The 19,912-nt window shown below is 41.1% G+C and overlaps 1 protein-coding gene across 1 annotated transcript in view; it reads right to left on the minus strand.

Moving 5' to 3' along the window:
- Window positions 1–19,912, minus strand: part of NUP37 (nucleoporin 37) — a 45,545-nt gene that overhangs the window by 18,975 nt on the left and 6,658 nt on the right. Inside the window, exons 2-5 of the mRNA XM_063445178.1 lie at window positions 19,110–19,303; window positions 6,609–6,733; window positions 5,017–5,089; window positions 1,087–1,181 (exon numbers count right to left, since the gene is read on the minus strand). Of these exons, the coding sequence (XP_063301248.1) occupies window positions 1,087–1,181; window positions 5,017–5,089; window positions 6,609–6,733; window positions 19,110–19,265 (449 nt within the window). The 5' untranslated portion in view covers window positions 19,266–19,303. The remainder of the gene's footprint in view (window positions 1–1,086; window positions 1,182–5,016; window positions 5,090–6,608; window positions 6,734–19,109; window positions 19,304–19,912) is intronic.

A 19,912-nucleotide genomic window follows, 5' to 3' on the forward strand; every position in this document is an offset into this window, starting at 1 on the left:
GGTAGCTTGCTGTTCTGAGGCAAACAGCATGCAGAGCTTCAGCTTCAGGCTTGAATACAAGTACGATTTTACTATATTTAGGGAGACATGAGAGGGTCAGGAGGACTAGATGGTGATTTTAACACTACAGGGTCAGGAATACATGTTTGTGTTCCTGACCCTATAGTATTCCCCAATCATTTATACTTGTTCTTGCATGCACTCATCTAAAAACTTACACAAAAGCACTAACACTTATGAAAATAGTAGACATTAGGTTTCCTATGTTATGGAAAGAGCCTCATTAATCCTGCATGCTATAGAAGGAAGGAAAAAAAAAGAGATTGTTAACTGTAGTACACCAAGCGTCGAATTTTGAATAGCATTCAAAGTGCAACTGAAACCATTATAAAAGAACACAGTAATAATCACTACATTTACCAATTTTGCTTTGGAAGACTGACATTTAATTTGGATTGGTGCTGGCAACTCGTCTTTACGAGATATTTCAGTTAGTACAATATATTTTATGAGTAGTTTTCTTAGTAACAGAAAATATTTATTTCCCTGCATTGAATATAGAAACACACCTCTAATTACCACAGTGGTCATAAGAAAGACATACACATGTAGAACACATTAGCTTGTACACAGCAGGTGCCAGAGATCCAGGCAACTACGTTGTAACACATTCATGTCAGTCAACATATTATTTTTTTGTGTTCCCTCTTCCACATGCACATTAATGAACGGTCTTTGTTTTTCTTTTACTAAAGGTAGTTAGAGTAATACAACTACTAATGATACTTTCAAGAAGGGAAAAAAAAATTTAGTTTATGAATATTTCTGTGAAATCATAGTCTCTCACATTTTCCATAAACCTTGAATGCCAGTCCCGCAACATGGCATAATATACAGTGCTTCTCGGAAAAAGTGCATTCCTGCCCAATACAAACAAATATTAAAAAGGGCAGTTAACCTACAATAAAATATATACATTTTATTTTTGTCATCCAAAAACAGGAATTTTTTTTTAGCTTCAAACAGGGCAACATAACTCTAACCCCATTTTAATAGACGAGCTTAGCAATTGAGAACATATCTTACCTGCATGTGTGATCATCACTGACACTTGCAAATGTATTGCCGTCATGAGAACAAAACACCATATCATTGATGTAACTGGTGTGTCCATCAAACACCTGACAGCAAAAAAAAAAAACAAGAGCACAAGATTGCAATTGAAAACACTGTTAATACATCATTTTTTTTTTTAAATATAAAGATATATTTCTATAGCCTGACAAACCGTGCATGGAAATCATGGTCCACTTTCTGAGGTAGCAAGAAACAGCAATATAAAGAATTGGTTCTCTACCCGATGTCCTAGTGAATTTACCCAAATACACATTTTAGGTGAACAAAGTGTGTACTACTGATAGACTTCTAAAAATCAATTCCCGGTATGACCATACCTATGTGCAGGAATGGATTAAAATAGAAAACTAAAAGAGATGCAGGTACAGGCCCAGTGATTTTTAACCCCTTAAGGACACATGACGTGTGTGACACGTCATGATTCCATTTTATTCCAGAAGTTTGGTCCTTAAGGGGTTAAAAAAAAAAACATTTTTTAAATAATACAACCCCTCCACCCCCACGCTGTTATACTATATGGTTGTGCAGTTGGAGAGAAGTGAAGGGATGTAAGAGGGAAACAGGGAAGCAGGTCTGTTGCAAACTGGCTAGCCATTAAAAATTAAACTTAATGCTCAGATAATTGATTAACCCCTTCTGCACCAGGGGTTGTGGGGAGGCCTTGACATAGTGCCAAAACTTTGTTGTCCTGGTACTATAATTTCCATTTAAGTTATTGTATGAATTTACACAACTGCATGTAATCAGTGTATATGAATAAAACTTGTTCTGAAGGCTTGATATATTCTATGAAATGCAAATCAGAACATATGATTGAGAGATTTGTGTTAAGTATTAGCAGTGGAGTTTTAATACATTGCCTCCATTGTGACTTATGCAATCTTAACTATAGTGTTACGGAAAGCAAACCTTTGTTATACAACACCTCCCTTATTAAACTATAAGGATGGTAGCCTTATTCTAACAGTCTGATGTTAGGTTACAGTTTATAGTATACCAAAAAAGGGGGTTTATTCCTTGCATTTAAAGTTAGCAGGTAAAATGAAAGCAGTTGGTGAATTGCTTTGTTCACTAACAGTTTTGTCACCAAAACAACTTTAGCTTAAAAGGACACTATAGTCACCAGAACAACTTTAGCTTAATGAAGCAGTTTTGGTGTATAGAACATGCCCCTGCAGCCTCACTGCTCAATCCTCTGCCATTTAGGAGTTAAATCCCTTGGTTTATGAACCCTAGTCACACCTACCTGCATGTGACTTGCACAGCCTTCCATAAACACTTCCTGTAAAGAGAGCCCTATTTATGCTGTTTAATTAAGATTTTCTTATCCCCTGCTATGTTAACAGCTTGCTAGACCCTGCAAGAGCCTCCTGTATGTGATTAAAGTTCAATTTAGAGATTGAGATACAATTATTTAAGGTAAATTACATCTGTTTGAAAGTGAAACCAGTATTTTTTCATGCAGGCTCTGTCAATCATAGCCAGGGGAAGTGTGGCTAGGGCTGCATAAACAGAAACAAAGTGATTGAACTCCTAAATGACAGTGAATTGAGCAGTGAAATTGCAGGGGAATGATCTATACACTAAAACTGCTTTATTTAGCTAAAGTAATTTAGGTGACTATAGTGTTCCTTTAATGAAGCAGTTTCTTTTTTGTAATTCTTTATTTTTTTATGTGCAAAGATACACCAAGGATATCGTCACAACAACTGAATAGTCATCATTAAACTGATACATATCCATCAAATAACATATTTGTAGAGAAAAACACACATTTTGCAATAATAACAAAGAGAAAAAAATAACAGTGCTTGGTAGTTACAACTGTAGTGTATCAAGGATAGTATATCATATGCACTGGTCTCAGATACCTCAGGCTTTAGGTAGAAATACAGTAAATTATCTAGCATGACTGGGATATGTAACCTTTTTTCGAACCCTTATTGGTACCTGTATGCAACTTCTGTTCAGACTTAAGGTGCCTTAGCCCTGACCTGCTCTGCAGAATAAATTTTTTATTTGTATTGTTCTTGTAACATTTTTATTTTGACGTGTTAGTCAACAAATTTGTTTGAATACATTGGTCACAGTAGTGTATTTTCCTTACATACCAGTTGGCAAAATTTAAACTATGTTTCAGATAATTAATATTCTTGTTTAGGAGGTGTCTACGGTAGCTCCACTAAGCCTATCTATCTAAAAATTTACCCGTACAAGGTAAAGTACTATAACTGAGAGGTCTATCCCACCGTTCAATTGAACTTTTGTGAGTTGTGATAGCATGATCTAGTGCCTACTATCAAATTGCTATAATTAAGCAGTTTCTGTGTATAGATCATGCCTCTGAATTCTCACTGCTAAATCCTCTGCTTCTGGAGTTAAATCATATTTGCTTATGTTTATGCAGCACTAACCACACCTCCCCTGACTGTGAATGACACAGCCTGCATGAAAAGTAAAATGGTTTTACTTTCAGTTAGATAGTAAAATACTTTTAAAGTTTTTATCTCCAGCTCTATAAATTGGAACCTCAATTACATACAGGAGGTTCCTGCAGGGTCTAGCAAGCTATTAACAGAGCAGGAGATAAACTCTAAATTAAAATAAAAGTACAATAAAGCAGGGATCGACCGATTATCGGTCTGGACGATATTCTGTATTTTCGGCAATATCGGTATCGGCCAATTCAGATACCGATATTGCCAATAATATATAACAGGCCCGCCGGCCCCATTACAATCCCGGCAGTCCTGGAGGGCCCGCAGGTAGCGTTTACTTACCTTCCCAGCAGCTCCTTCAGCTCCTCTGTACTTTCCATGCCACTGGACCACCAGGGAATAATATATCCCCCCTCCCTGGCCAAGTAACAAGCAGGGAGGAGGGACTAAAAAATAAATAATAATACATATTTAAAAAAAATGTTTTAATAAAAAATGCCCCCTCAATTACATACCTACACAAACACACACACTCCATTATATACACTACACAAACACACTGTGTATTTAATGCAGTGTGTTTATATAATGCAGTGTGTGTTTGTGTAGTGTGCATATAATGCAGTGTGTTTATATAATGCACACTACACAAACACACTGCATTATATAAACACACACACACACTACACAAACACACTGCATTCACTATACACACACTAAACAAATACACACACTTTGTATTTAGTATATACAGCGTTCACTTTACGCACACACTGCATTCACTTTACGCACACTACTCACACACTGCACAAACACTCTGCATTCATTATATGCACACTACACAAACACACACTGCATCCACTACAAACACTACACAAACACACACAGCTCCCCTGTCTGAACACACTGCACATGGCATGTATATTTTGTGCATTTACCTTTAGAAAAAGTTTTTTTTTTTTTTCCAAAATGTTAAATGTACAGAATATCGTTAAGTTATCGGCTATCGGCCTGAAAGTTCACAGATTATCGGTATCGGCTCTGAAAAAAATCAATATCGGTCGATCCCTACAATAAAGTAAGTGTAAACATTAGATGACTCTTTAACAGGACGTGTTTAGGAAGGCTGTGTAAGTCATATACAGGGAGATGTGGCTAGGGCTGCATTAACAAAGTGATTTAACTCCTAATTGGTACAGAATTGAGCAGGGAGAGTGCAGGGGCATGATATGTAGACCATGACTGCTTCATTAAGCTAAAGTTGTTTTGTTGACTATTGTGTCCCTTTAAGGAGTCTTTTGCCAAAAAGAGTCCATTGGGTATGGACATGTCATTTAGCTAGTATCCTCTGGATTCTGCAAGTTTCTTTTCCTTGCCAAGTATGTAATGAATACAGATCGTGCAGAGTATGCCTTTAAACAAAACATAATATAATGTGTACCTTAAATTCATTTCTGTCCTGAAGGTCTGATGTGAAGATTCGTAGATTTTTATCACTAGCTGCAGTACAAAACCTGCATTACAAAGAGCCTTTGAGTACATGTAAAACAAGCGTACATTTATCTTCAAGACACTAAAAAATTACCATGATACATAGAGAAATAAAAAAGAAAGGAAACATGAGCCAAGGTACTGCCATAGAAAAAGCCTGAAAGATAGATACCACAATAGAATGCATCAAATTGGCGTTAAGTCTCAATTGTAATCAAACATGAAGCAACAGACAGTATTACTCAGCATGTATCATTAAGACTAAAGCCAACCAGATACAGTCTTTTTGCTGCATTGTAGTATCATACTGCTACTTATGGATAGAAGAAGTGGAAATGTTAGAGGCTGCCGTCTTACTTGATTAAAGCAGCTACGTTTTAAACTGTCATTGATTTGCTACATTATGTAAAATCTCACAAGCAAAAAGCACAACACTTTTTTTCAGTTTCAGCAGTGCACAGGTTATATGAACATAAAACAGATAAGACTGCATGTAAGTGGAAATCTCAAATTGCTAAGAATAGGATGTACTGTTCTATTTCAGCTCTGGAAGAATGGACAATTAGGTGTTAATAGTCGGCTTATAGAGGTCTTCATTTAAATCTTGTCATCCTTTGTGTTTATCTTTTTTTCTTAATACATATTTGTTTCTATTTTACTCATTTTATTTTAAATATATATATTTTTGAATTTCTTCAAAGGGTTACGCCAAAACAAACAAAAAACAGTGTTTTAACAAAACAAGCAATTTACGGTCAGAGTAACCCTTAATTACATCGACCTGTCCCATCAAAAAAATAAAATAAAAAATAAAGTGGTGGTGGGGCACGCAGTAGTGTGTACTGAGGAAAGATGCCCAAATATGAACAAAATTAATATTAGCTAGCCCAAAACTCTTGTTCCAGGCTGGCTCATGACGCCCTAATGGCACTGCTAGACGTGGAGTTACACTGCACATACAGAGTTCAGGCACCATGACCACTTCAAATCACTGAAAGGGTCATGGTGCTTGGAGTAACCCTTTAATTATGGCCATTCTTTTTGTTTTTTAAATTTTGATTTGTATGTAAGCTTCACCAGCTGATCCGTATCTGTCAGAACAGCCCTCATACATCTAGTTGCACATTTCTTTCTGCGGGTAATTCTAGGTAACTATGTAATACCCCTCCTGTGTATCTTTGAGGGTGCATTACTACAGCTTGGTAATGCTAATAACCTTTAGTAAGGCCAAGTATCAGAATTTCCCTTGTTATGGTGACAAGTAAAGACGGTGTGGTGTTTTTGGGGCTACCAGGTACAATACTGGAAATGGTGTACTACCTCCTTGTAAGATTGAGGATTGTGTGTGTGTAATGAAAAATGTCAGTCACTTCTTGGTACGGATGGAGTATAATGCAAACATCTCTTTTAATATTATATTGACAATTAATGTGCATTAAAAATTGTTTTGAAGTAATTCTTGGTTGCAGGACATTTTTATTACTCTTAGATAAAGCAGACATAAATGTGGTTTAGAAGTCTAATAAGTGGACAAATACATACCTTAAAAGAGGAGTTAAAGAATCATAGTTTGTGTCTGGACTCCAGGCTATAGCGTCCGCTCTTATGCCTTGGTTAAATGTTTTCAGCGTCTTAAATTCTATACCACTCACTGAAGCATCATCCTCCTGGACAAAAAATGGTGAATAACTAACATTTAGAACTGCAAAAAAGAATGCCCCACTAGCAGCAATGTAACATCAAAAATACATAATTTATCTCAAATGTTTATTTTGAACACTAAATGTTGGTGCAAACATATGAATCACGTAAGCCCCTGCAGGACACATCCAAATAACACAATGAGATGCTCCGGACTGGTGAGGCCTCTTCTTCTGGGAGGAGCCCGTGATTAGTTCAATAGACAAAACATGCTTTAGAGAACACGTTTTGCATATTTGGAGAACTTTAATAAGTTGCATTTTCAGTTAAATTTGGGGAAACCACCTGAAGCATTCGTCGTGTTGAGCTTTTTCAATTGCTTTTTTTTTGATTTGTTAATCGCAAACAGCTGAAAGTCCGTATATTTTGACAATAAACTGGATTTTCAATGGAGAGTGAATAATTTTGATTTGAACTGTATTTCCGTGCTACACTGTCGTTCAGCATCTCAACGCTCTGCGTGGAGGAGCTAAACATTCACCATAGAGATGCATTGATTTAATGCATCTCTACGAGAAGATGCCGATAGGAACAGCATGGAGTTTTGCCATGCATGCACAATAGTCTCCCAATGCTTTCCTATGGTGAATCTTGCTTACATCAGCCAGGTAGGTGGAGCCAAGCAGAACAAGCCACGCAAAACCAACGTGGTGAGAAAAAAAAAAGGGAGTTTAAATAGCAGTTCACTGTACAGAGTAAAGCCAGTTTTCTTTAATGGACACTATAGTCACATCTACAGCTACATCTACATCTACACTACTGGTGACGCGCACGGTGATGAGATCCGTCCATCGCGTCACTTCCGGTTTCGCTGAGGGACATTGCTGATTTAATCTCAGCGAAACCGGAAGTGACGCGATGGACGGATCTCATCACCGTGCGCGTCACCGGAAGTGACGCGACGGACAATCGGAATATACTCACAATACCCCCAACCACCTAGTCACCCACGATCTGGCTATATCGTGTAGGTTGACTATGATGGGGGGGAGAAAGTGATGCGTTATTTTGGATTTCTGTTATATTGTGAAAATATTATGAAATGTATGATCTTGGTACTCTGTATATCCGAACCGGATGTGGAGCCATATTGGAGGTGGCAGTTCACATCCGGTTCGGACCATATAAGGCAATTGTACTTCAATTAGTGTTACACTTTGAACATCACCTGAGGAAGACCACTAGTAGATGGTTGAAACGCGTTGTGCAACACTTTTATATTTATTTTTGTTTTATACAAATACATTTCTTATATATATATCCTGATACTCCTGGCCCCTGACTCCAACTTTTCAACAGATGGTTATTCAGATCAGTGGAGAATTTGCCTGAAGAAAGGAGGAAATTCGTATGTCCCATTTAAGTAACATAAAAGCTGCATAAGTCCATAAGTGTGAGTGATTTCAGCTCAAAAATCACTGCATAAGTGTGAGTGATTTCAGCTCAAAAATTTCCACTTCACTGTGTATTATATACAGATTACACTATGTTTTGTTTTGTGCTTATATTTTTTGTATAGGCAATACAATATTGAATATTTTTGCTGTATATGAGGAGGAGATATCTATCATCAGTTACTAAATATGACATTAGACGTCAGGTAACTACCTCCTTGCTTGTGTGTGCACTTTTAGCTTTTTTACGTTTTACTGAATTCTTTCTAAGTATACATAGTGGTGATATACTTGGGTATAGCAGCACCATTCACTATCTTTATCCTCAAGCACCACTTCTATATATTTCTTTGTCAGTGTTTACATCACAGCCTAGGGATACATCCATTGGACACTCATCAGACGGCTACTAGAGGTGCTTTCTGGGGCACGACATTCAGTTACTCTACCCTCTGCATGGAGAAACTAAACCTTCTTCATAGAGGTGCATTGAGGAGATGCTGATTGGCCAGGGCTGTGTTTGGTTTGTGCTGGCTCTGCCACTGATCTGCCTCCTTCATAAGCTCAGCCAATCCAATGCTCTCCTTTGGGAAAGCATTGTGATTGGCTCAGATCATAACTTCTGATGATGTCAGCCAAGGAGGCAGATCCGGGGCAGAGCCAGCAGCAGCAGACTGAACTAAAGGAAAGTTTTTTTCTATATTTAGGGATAGATGGTGTTTTTTTAAACTATAGGGTCAGGAATAAATGTTTATGTTCCTGACCCTATAGTGTCCCTTTAATAGTTACTTAACCCCTTAAGGACACATGACATGTGTGATGTCATGATTCCCTTTTATTCCAGAAGTTTGGTGCTTAAGGGGTTAAACATGATAGTGTCAGGAATACATGTTTGTGTTCCTGACACTGTAGTGTTCATTTCAGTTAAAAAGTACTGCAGATTCTTTGCTGCTTGTCCTTCTGGCCAGACACTGATGTATTATTATTTTTTTTTTTATAAACTCTGACTTATTAGGACTGCAATCTGGATTTAATAAATAGGTCAAAATTCCAGCCAGCCACTAACACATGCAATGCTTGACAGACATTTAAATTAAACTAAATGAACAATTAAAAGAAGGCTGTGTTCCCTTCTAAATTAATATTTCAAACAGATATGTGCAGACTGTGTTCTTTTTTTTTTTGGCTTTTAAGTTAAATAAATTAAGAACGGAAGCATAAGGTCAATATGTTTTCATTGAAACTTTGTATACCCTTCTAAAGAAATCATTTGGGATTTTCTGCATAATTTAAATTTATGTAAAACCCAATTCTGAAGCAAGGATTCATCTACACAATACATGTAGTTCCAATCTCTACTTGAAGATTGGGTGGCAATCCATTTATAAGCATTTATACAGACTGTTCCATTTCTTAAAGGGGAACTCACTTCACAGGATGTTAAATGTTATAACTTATATCCAGCGTAATAAGTTGAGTTTTATTAAAGGGACACTATAGTCACCAGAACAACTACAGCTTATTGAATTTGTTCTGGTTAGTAGAATCATTACATTCAGGCCTTTTGCTGTAAACACTGTCTTTTTAGAGAAAATACAGTGTTTACATTACAGCCTAGAGATAACTTCACTGGCCACTCCTCAGATAGCTGTTAGAGATCCTTCTTGGGTCATGGATACCTAAAATGCTTCCAAACATTCGGTATCTCCTCCCTCTGCATGCAGACACTGAACTTATCTCATAGAGTTTCATTGATTGAATTAATCTGATTGGCCAAGGCTGTGTTTGAATCATGCTGGATCTGCCCCTTTGTCAGTCTTTTGTCAGTCTCAGCCAATCCTATGGGGAAGTACTGTGATTGGATCAGGCTACCACATGTCAGCCGACTGCTTGTTTTTCTGAGTCTAACAGCACGCAGAGTTACAGCTTCAGGTTTGAATACAGTAAGATTTTTACTATATTTATGGAGGCATAAGGGGCTCAGGGGGGCTAGATGGTGGTGTTAATACTATAGGGTCAGGAATACATGTTTGTGTTCCTGACCCTATAGTGATCCTTTAACTTAAGTGGGGGGAGCAAGGCACCTAAATGGTGGTTTTAAAACTATAGGATTAATAATACACGTTTGTGTTCCTGATCCTGTAATATTCCTTTAATATTTTCCAATTGGTGTTGCACTTAGGGTCACCTGATGGGTTTTGCGGCCCTCGTAGTATGGGATGCTGGGGGGAATTGATGGATGCTCACTTCCTTCAGGCTTCATATAGAGAACGAACACACACGAACACACACACGAACACACCAAGTCACCCTCCTGCAGACAACTGGTATACTAACAGGAGGGTTACTGCAAATATAAAAAATGACGTGTGTATCTTGTGCCAGTGTGTGTATGTGCCAGTGATTGTACATCTGTGTCAGTGTTTCTCTGAGTGTATATGTCTGTTTTTTATCTGTGTGTGTATATGTCTGTGCTAATTAAAACGTGTTGTGGTGCAAATTGTTTTGGGCGGTTCCACGATGTTGGTACACTATGTCAAAAGGTTCCAAGGAAAAAATAAGTATTGGGAACCCCTGCTATAAGTTATAGGTGTGTTTAAAAGTTGTGTTCAGTGATGTAGTATCCAGTCCCCTTTAATCATTTTTCTGAATGCATATTTATTCATTCTTTTGGTCAAACTAAGGCCAAATAACTTGCCATCGTAAGAAATTAAAAATCAAAAGTAATATTGTGCCACTACCCCAAATGTGATCGGGATTACATAGTAGGCATCCCAGTTGCCAGGGGTTGGTTCAGTTGGTGTGATATGTATTAAAGGGACACTCTAGGCACCCAGACCACTTCTGCCCATTGGAGTGGTCTGGGTGCCAACTCTCACCACCCTTAACCCTGCAAGTGTAATTATTGCAGTTTTTATAAACTGCAATAATTACCTTGCAGTGTTAAGTCCTCCTCTGGCGGCTGTCTATCAGACAGCGGTTGGAATGGTCTTTTTAACCTGCCAGATACTTGACCCCCTATGGATAGTCAAAGTTAATGTATACCCCCAAGAGAAAAGAAAAAAACAAAAACCCCAAAACCGAGTGGCAATCAGATTCATTAAGGGCTAGCCATTTTCCATAAAACAGCTTAAGTAGCTGCTAGATATCACAAATGTACACTGAAACATCAAACTCACTAGTGTCAGATATACCCTACAATCTGGAATAATCTTTGGATCTGCACGTATGAGACTCTGTCGCACTTCTATAGTTTGCAAACTCCTTATCAAAACAGGATTCACATGGTTGCTAAAGTCACCATTAAGTCACAATCACCAATGGGTTTTGTGCTCTTGCAGTGGCCTTAAAACAAGTCAACAAAATCTAATATTTAAAATATATTATAGATTTTTCATGCATAAGAATACATTACTGGTTATTATTATAGCCAGTAATTATATATTTCTAGAACCAAAAATCTGAACTAAACAAATGTTTAATGCTACATAAACAAATTAAGCCATCTGGAGTCCCCTAGTAGGCCTTTGCTTTGCTGCTCTGCTAACTTAGAAACATCACTGGTTGCCTTCAGGGAGTATATATTACAAAATGTAAATACATTTACTCACCAATGGTAGCCAGTTATAGGCGGAGATTGCCACCTAATGCTCAACCTAATACTTCTGCAATAGTTGCCTAGCAAAGAGAAGCAATTGAGGGGTATCTGAAGACTTTGCTTCTCCATTAAAAAAAAAAAAAAAAAAACTGTTCAAAAGCGGTTTTGCAGAAACAAAAAAACAAAAAAATTGTCTGAATTCATTTAGACAAACCAATACTTTCCGGGGGCGGAGCCGACTGCCAAACCGCATGGACGTGTGTTAGCTGAGCTCCTCAATCTTGGAAAACCTATCCACTGCTATCGGGCACTAAAACTCTTAAAATGGGTCACCCAAAACGCTGCACTGCTGGACAGCACCCTGCTGGCAAGACACTGGCAGGAAAAAACGGAACTATGACTAAATTTCTCAGAGATACTGCAGAACATGCACCAGACCCAGTAGGCCCCAACGAGGCCCCAGACTCACCTCCAATCTGCTCCGCTCCAATGAGCCCATGTGAGGTCTCCTCACATTCAACAGACCCAGACATCAGGGAGATACTCAAAGCTCTCCCCTCTAAACAGGACCTGGTCTTCATGCTGCACAAGTTAGAAGCCTCGTTTCAAACCAAGCTGGACGCAATAGGAGCTGACTTCAAGCAGACTAAACATAGGATATCCTCCCTTGAAGAAGATAGAGACACAATGCAAGCGCAAATTAGAGCGCTCCGAGACACAGTGTCAGCTCAAAATAATCAGGTATCAATCCTACAACGATCACTGGACGATCTGGACAACAGGGGACGGCGAAACAATTTGAGAGTGAAGGGCCTTCCAGAAACAGACCGGGAAAACCTTCCCAACATACTGCAGGAACTCTTCAACCTTTGATAGGGTCCATAGAGCCCTACGCCCTAGGAGCACACCGTCCGATATGCCCAGAGATGTGATTTGCAGACTGCACTACTACGAGTGCAAGAATAAAATTATGGAGGCTTTGCGTCACTCTCAGCAACCCCTTCTCTAGCATGAAGCCCCGATTGCAATCTACCCTGATCTGTCATGGATGACACTGCAGGCCCGCAGAGTGCTGAAGCCCATCACCGATCAGCTCCGAGCTCGGAACCTGCGATATCGCTGGGGCTTCCCACTCTCGCTCACAGCTACCTACAATGGGGCATCACACACTATCTCCTCGATCCACGATGTTCCGGTATTCCCTAAGAGAGATGGACCTACCTAACATCCAGGTTCCAGACTGGTACGGCACTGTCCCGCCGCCTAACTCCTCACGACTGCCGCACCGCAATCAGTGGCCACAAACGCCCCCCAAAAAAAGAACAGATCTAGCGGCAACCACCCCAGAAGATTCAGCGCACCACTAAATGACCAGCACCCACAACTATGACCACAAGACAACGCCTAACTGCCACGGACTCACACCACCCCCTCATCTTGCCCTGACAGACGACGACACCCCACAGAGGACAAGATACCTTGCTGAGACTCATACTCACTGACATACCGCAACAGCGATGGGAGAAGCTCCGGCCAACACCTCCGTAGCAGCGCAGCAACCTCTGAGCTCTGACCTTTACCCTCCTCCCCCACCTCTCCAACACGATCCGAGATGAGGGACACATTCGTGACTCCTGTACCCCTTGAGGAGCGATGCGAGCTTAGCCTCGACGGGCTGTCCTTAATTATCTAAATGAGACTTGTCACCAAAGCTGCATCGCTATCTCGAAGGACGACCCCCCCATTCCCTTCCCTCGCCTGCCCCACTCCTTCCTGACAGTATGCCTAAGTATTCCAACACTATGGGACAAAATTATAAATAAATAATAAAAAAATATATATAATAATAATAATAATAATAATAACAATAAGATAAATAAATAACTAAAAATAAAGCCCATATGTATATATGTACAAATACCTCTACATAGTGGAGCTCGCCACATCCAGAAACAAGCGTCCAGCAACAGTAACTCCCAGATATCTCACTCTGACATGCAAAACAGACCTCACATATTAGAGACCCCATACACCCCTTGAAGTCCATCCCATCCAGCCCCAAGTCACTCATACTGAATCTACCAAGGGTCAATGTGCAGTAGCAGAGGGGACTGGTACCCTGTTATACATGCCCCTCATTATAGGACCCGAGTAACACTAAGCTGCACAAGCGAAACACTATGGCGACTACGCTACAACACGATTGCGCTGGACAATGCCAACTCATGGCCCGACTCCTACCTGTCCTATTACCCTCCTTTGGAGACTCACCAGCAGCCCAATATAGACCACGCGTGGTTGCGCACCTTACCTAACTCATCATAACCCTGTACCCTCGCACCCCACACCAGTCCGTGGCAGGACATAGACACAGGAGCTAAACATGTTGGACTACAGATGTTGCCCCACACCCTTACATCAGAATTTAGATTATTGGATTGGCCTCCAAGAGGCAAACACACACAGACCGCTTACGTTCCATACCCACACAGGGAACTAGACAGTTCTTCAACTCACCCGCTACCAGCAAGGCGGGTAAGCAGACCATTCGGCTCCTTACATAGGTCGGAGTGACCTATCCGATGTTAGCACCTGGTACCCCAGTGGTTTGACTTAACCACTTTCGGTACGCCAACAGAGGATACCCCCGGCTGTCTGTATACCTTGCAGTATACAGCTGCACGAGAAACACACTGTTAGACAGCTCTTCCCATTGTACATAGTTGTGTTATAAAAATACCACCTGCATCCCTTTCCCCCCCCCCCCCCCCCTGTCTCAGCCCCTTGTTCCCCTCCCTCCCCACAAATGACAACTGCTACGTCAATTCCAGAAGGGCAAAGTGGAGTAGAAAAGATGACACAGCCACACTCACCAATGGCCACCATACGCATTGTTAAACTTAATGTCAGAGGTCTTAACACCCCTGAAAAGCGATCCATGGCCCTTAATGAACTACACACATTGAAGGTTGATATAGCCTTCCTGCAAGAGACACATTTAAAAAAAAAAGGGGCAGCCCCCACCCTCAGAAACAGAAGATATCCAACCAGATACTTTAGCAACTTCACTGACACCAAGGCGAGAGGGGTGGCGATCCTGTTCTCGGCCCATGTGCCCTTTACATACTCCTCCCACAACACAAATCAGATGACGCGGGAAGACTGCTCATGGTCAAAGGCCACATAGGCCTGACCGCAGTCACGCTTGTAAATACATATCTCCCCAACAGACGCCAATGCCACGTGTTCAAAAAACAGCTCAAAGCCATAGAACAATTCACTGAAGGTATTCTAATTCTTGGCAGAGACTTTAACCTCTCGCTAGACTCACAAATGGACACAACATCCCAAGCGACGAAATACCAAACATCAGCGCGTGCACGACTAGCCAAACTCTTAGACAATGGACAACTTTACGACTGTTGGCGCACCACACATCCATCGACCAAAGACTTAGCATTTTACTCATCCACGACACATACATACTCTAGATTGGACATGCTCTTTCTACAGCACAGATTCCTCCACCTAGTACAATCCGTCAGCTATGGATCTATCACATGGTCAGACCATGCACCCCTATCACTAGATCTACACATACCTACCATCCCACAAAAAACGTTCCAATGGAAACTCAATGATCTTCTTCTTAATATCCCTGAAGTAGTTTCACAGCTCAAAAACTCAATAGACAGCTACTTCACCACCAACGCTACCCCTTCCTCACCCCCGCCTATCACGTGGGAGGCACATAAATGTGTACTGAGGGGAGAAATAATAGCGTTAGCTGCACGTCACAAAAAGACCAGGGAGGCCAAGATCCGTACACTTACAGAAGACATAAGAACATTACAGAAGACATAAGAACAGACCAAACACAAAACAGACACACAACTGAGCACCTACACAGCCCTCACAGCTAAACGATCAGCCCTTCAGGATCTACTAAATGCTAAAATCAAACGCACACTTATGCTCACAAAGCACTCTTACTATGCCCAAGGAGGTAAATGTGGCCGCCTACTCGCAAACTCCCTGAAACAACAAAGGCAGTCGACCTTCATCTCCAAAATTAAAACCCCCTCAGGAGCCGTATCATATATACTCCCAGACATACTGTCAGCCTTTCACGACTTTTATATTAAGCTTTACAACCTAAGAGATTCCCCTCCACCGAGCCAAGACATTGAAAGATTCCTGAATGCCAGAATCCACCAGAATATACCTACCAATGTCCTTCCAACACTAGATGCACCACTATCCAACGACGAAGTTGCCTTAGCTATAAAACACCTTAAACTGGGGAAGAGTCCAGGCCCTGATGGCTACATGGCCAAATACTATAAGACGCTCTCGACCTCCCTATCTGAACCCTTCACACAAGCATTTAACTCTCTCGCCCACTCTGCTACCTTCCCGAAGGCATCATTGGAAGCCCACATAGCCCTCATACCCAAACCGGGTAAAGACCCGACCAACTGTGGCAGCTACCGCCCTATATCCTTGATAAATTTAGACGTGAAAATATTTACGAAAATATTAGCCACCGCTCCACACTCTGATACACTCAGACCAGGCGGGCTTCGTCCCCAATAGAGAGGCAAAACATAATACCACAAAAATCCTAAACCTGATATATATGGCACAACGCCTTCAAACTGAGAGCCTCCTACTCTCAATTGACGCGGAAAAGGCGTTTGACAGGATAGACTGGTCACTATTGACAGCCACCCTGCGAAAGTTTGGTTTCGGACCCAGATGGTTGGAGTGGATGGAAACCATCTACTCCAATCCCACAGCCCGTCTAAGAGTCAACGGACAACTCTCAGACCCAGTTCAAATAAGAAATGGTACAGGGCAGGGCTGCCCCCTTTCCCCACTCCTCTTCATCATCGTATTAGAACCCTTCTTAAATGCAGTAAGAGACAACCCAGGTATCAAGGGCATCCAAATACAAGGTGCGGAATACAAAGTCTCAGCGTTCGCTGATGATTTACTATTCACCATACAAACACCAGACTCTTCGTTGCCCCCCCCCCCTTAGCAGAAATCACTCTGTACCATAAACTTTCCAATTTTCAAGTTAACTACTCGAAAAGCAAGATCTTGCCACTTCGAATAACTCCCCTCTCACGCACGCACCTGCAAGCAGCATTTCCCTTTGCGTGGGCGGACAGATCCATTACATACCTAGGTGTCCGCCTATCAGCAGACCTATCGTCCATATTCGCTCTGAACTACGACCCATTATACCTAGCCATCTCGAAGGACCTACAAACATGGCACAAACCGCAATTCTCATGGCTCTGTAGAATCAACATTCTTAAAATGAACTCCCTCCCTAAGATATTTTATCTCTTCCAAACTCTGCCTATAGCAATACCAAAATCCTTTTTCACTAAGCTCAGACAACTTTTCACCACCTTTATATGGGCACAGAAGCAACCCAGAATCCCCTACGAGGTTCTCACTAGGCACAGATCCTGCGGAGGACTGGGCCTTCCACACATGGAACGCTACTATAAGGCAGTAATTCTCTCTAGAACCCATGACTGGTCTACCCATCCACCAACACGGCAATGGGTGCCCCTTTATACTCTCCCATGGCAGAGAGCCATCCCCTCAAAACTGCTCTCGTGCTGTTCCGCTCACCCCACCATTCTTCCCACACTCAAGACTTGGACGGGCATGCGAGAGGCTGAGAATATTTCTCCTCACCCATCCCCTCTGTTTCCCATCACACACAACTCACTCTTTCCCCCGGGAATGCAACCTGGGACATACCAACGATACAATAAAATGTTGGACGCCCCCTACCTAACGCTCGGCTCAGTAATCGAGAAGGACTCCATACGGACACTGGCTAATCTGATAGACCCTGAGGTTCCACACACATTACATGCATTTCACTATGCCCAATTGACCCACTTCCTAATGACTAACGCATCCCTACTCAGAGGCTCCCGCATCTTGTCTGACTTTGAGACACATTGCCTGACCCACAACGTCAAGACTAAACAATTATCGACCTTCTATAAACTGCTGCAGGCCGAACATGGCTCCCAACTACCCCCTTTCACTGACTCCTGGTCAACTGACCTGAATACACAAATCACGATACCACAATGGCAGACTGCCCTCTCACAAATCCACACAACATCCATATGCACCAGGATACAAGAAAGTTGTTACAAGAGAATATCCAGGTGGCATTACTCCCCGGCCAAAATTCACCATATCTTCCCTGGCACTCCGGACGTGTGCTGGAAATGCTCTCAACCGAGGGCATCCCTCGCACACATGTGGAGGAATTGTCCGCTCACACGGAGATACTGGACCAACATAGCATCAATGATCAACACCATCACAGGTACCCAACTGCCTCACACCCCACACACTCTGCTGTTCCTGATCCTACCCACTTCAACCCCCAAACCACAAAAAAATCCTCCTGACAAATCTCCTGACCGCGGCCAATCTGCTCATCCCAGTCAAATGGAAAAATCCAGCAGTCCCCACAATTAGGGAATGGATAGCGAAGGTGGACTCTATCAAATCCATGGAAGAGATTCATGCCGCCACTTCCCACAGATAAACGCTTTTCAAGGAAACATGGGAACCATGGGTGAGATTTCTGGCCGAGGACTCAGCTTGAATACCCGTAGTTCCAACCCTTCCAATCGGAGATACTCTCCGAGAAGGGACATCCACACCGCGTTTAAGCAGCACAACACAAATACCTCACACGACCACTTGAGAGACCAAGCTGGGCAGCCGGAGCCACCACGCAACGCAGTAGACACTCCCAAATACAACCACTTACTATGCATACTAGTACTTATCCAACACTTGGGACAGTAATAGCCGCCCGAGTTAGGACATACCCACAAACAGGAGAACTGGGGAGGGCAACACCACACAACACCAGACTACAAAGAAAAAACATATCCTATATAGTAACCGAAATGATAATCAGGGCCTCTTTCCCAGAGACAATGACCGGGACGGGTTAAAGACAATCCCCACTCTCAGTCTCGATGTAAATCTCAGGAACAAATATGAAAACAATGATACACTTCCTGTACAACTTCATGTCTCTTACAATGTATCCATTCTATATTCAATACTATATCCACTAAATATGATGTCAGTTGTCACCCTTGCTGTAACCCTAAATATCCCCCCCTTCTGTAACCTTTTCAATATGACTTTAATTGTTTTTGAAAAACAAATAAAAACTTAAAAAAAAAAAACAATACTTTCCACAGTACACAAATCAAATTAGAATGCAATATTTCTAATACAAAAGTCCATTAGAAAACAAAAATATTAATAACATTTTGCACCTACCTGGAACCTGCATGAAGCAATACTGACATAATTGTTGCCACCAAATGCAATTAATGACCCTTCTTCTCCAGATTCAAAGGGGTTAAATTCAACCACATGGATATAATCTGCACAGTCAACTGTGTAGCTAGCACTCCTTACTGAATCTTGTTTCATTTTCTAATGCAAAGGATTACTACAACGCATTCATTAACCTGAAAGAAGAAAGGAAAACAGATTAATGAACAAGTGTTACAAGGATCAAAATATTATGAGCCTTCAAAATTACTTTAATAAAATGTTTACCTGATATCATTGACTGGAACTATTCTGTATGCTCTGTCATATATAGCTATATACCTTATCTAATGCACAGAGAACAGATTATATTTTTGTAGACAAAACTTTGCAGTGCTGGCATTTGTAGGGTTACATCTGTCAGAGTCAACTCAGTCAACTCTCCATAGAATGCCCTTGTACAGCATATACTGTAAGTTTAAAATTATGCACTCTCCAAAAAATAACAGAAAGAAAAGATTTCCCATATCTTTATTGCTGGCTAACTATACCCCACTACCCACCCACAACATTTTTTTTAAAGTCACTGTTTAGTAGATATATTCCAAATGAAAACAGGCATGCATGTAATTATGCGCAATTGCTGCCTCTTGAGTTTAGCTCTAATGAACTACCCAAACCAGGAGGTAACAGGACCTGTTATCTGCTTAAAGCCAAGGGGGGTGTAACCAGGTTAATTTTAAAAAGTTTTAATTTCTATTGTAATCTGCACTGTTTGCAAAATAAAATGATATGACACACTTCAC

This window comes from Pelobates fuscus, chromosome 3, assembly GCF_036172605.1.
Source record: "Pelobates fuscus isolate aPelFus1 chromosome 3, aPelFus1.pri, whole genome shotgun sequence".
In the NCBI taxonomy this organism is placed as follows: Eukaryota; Metazoa; Chordata; class Amphibia; order Anura; family Pelobatidae; genus Pelobates; species Pelobates fuscus.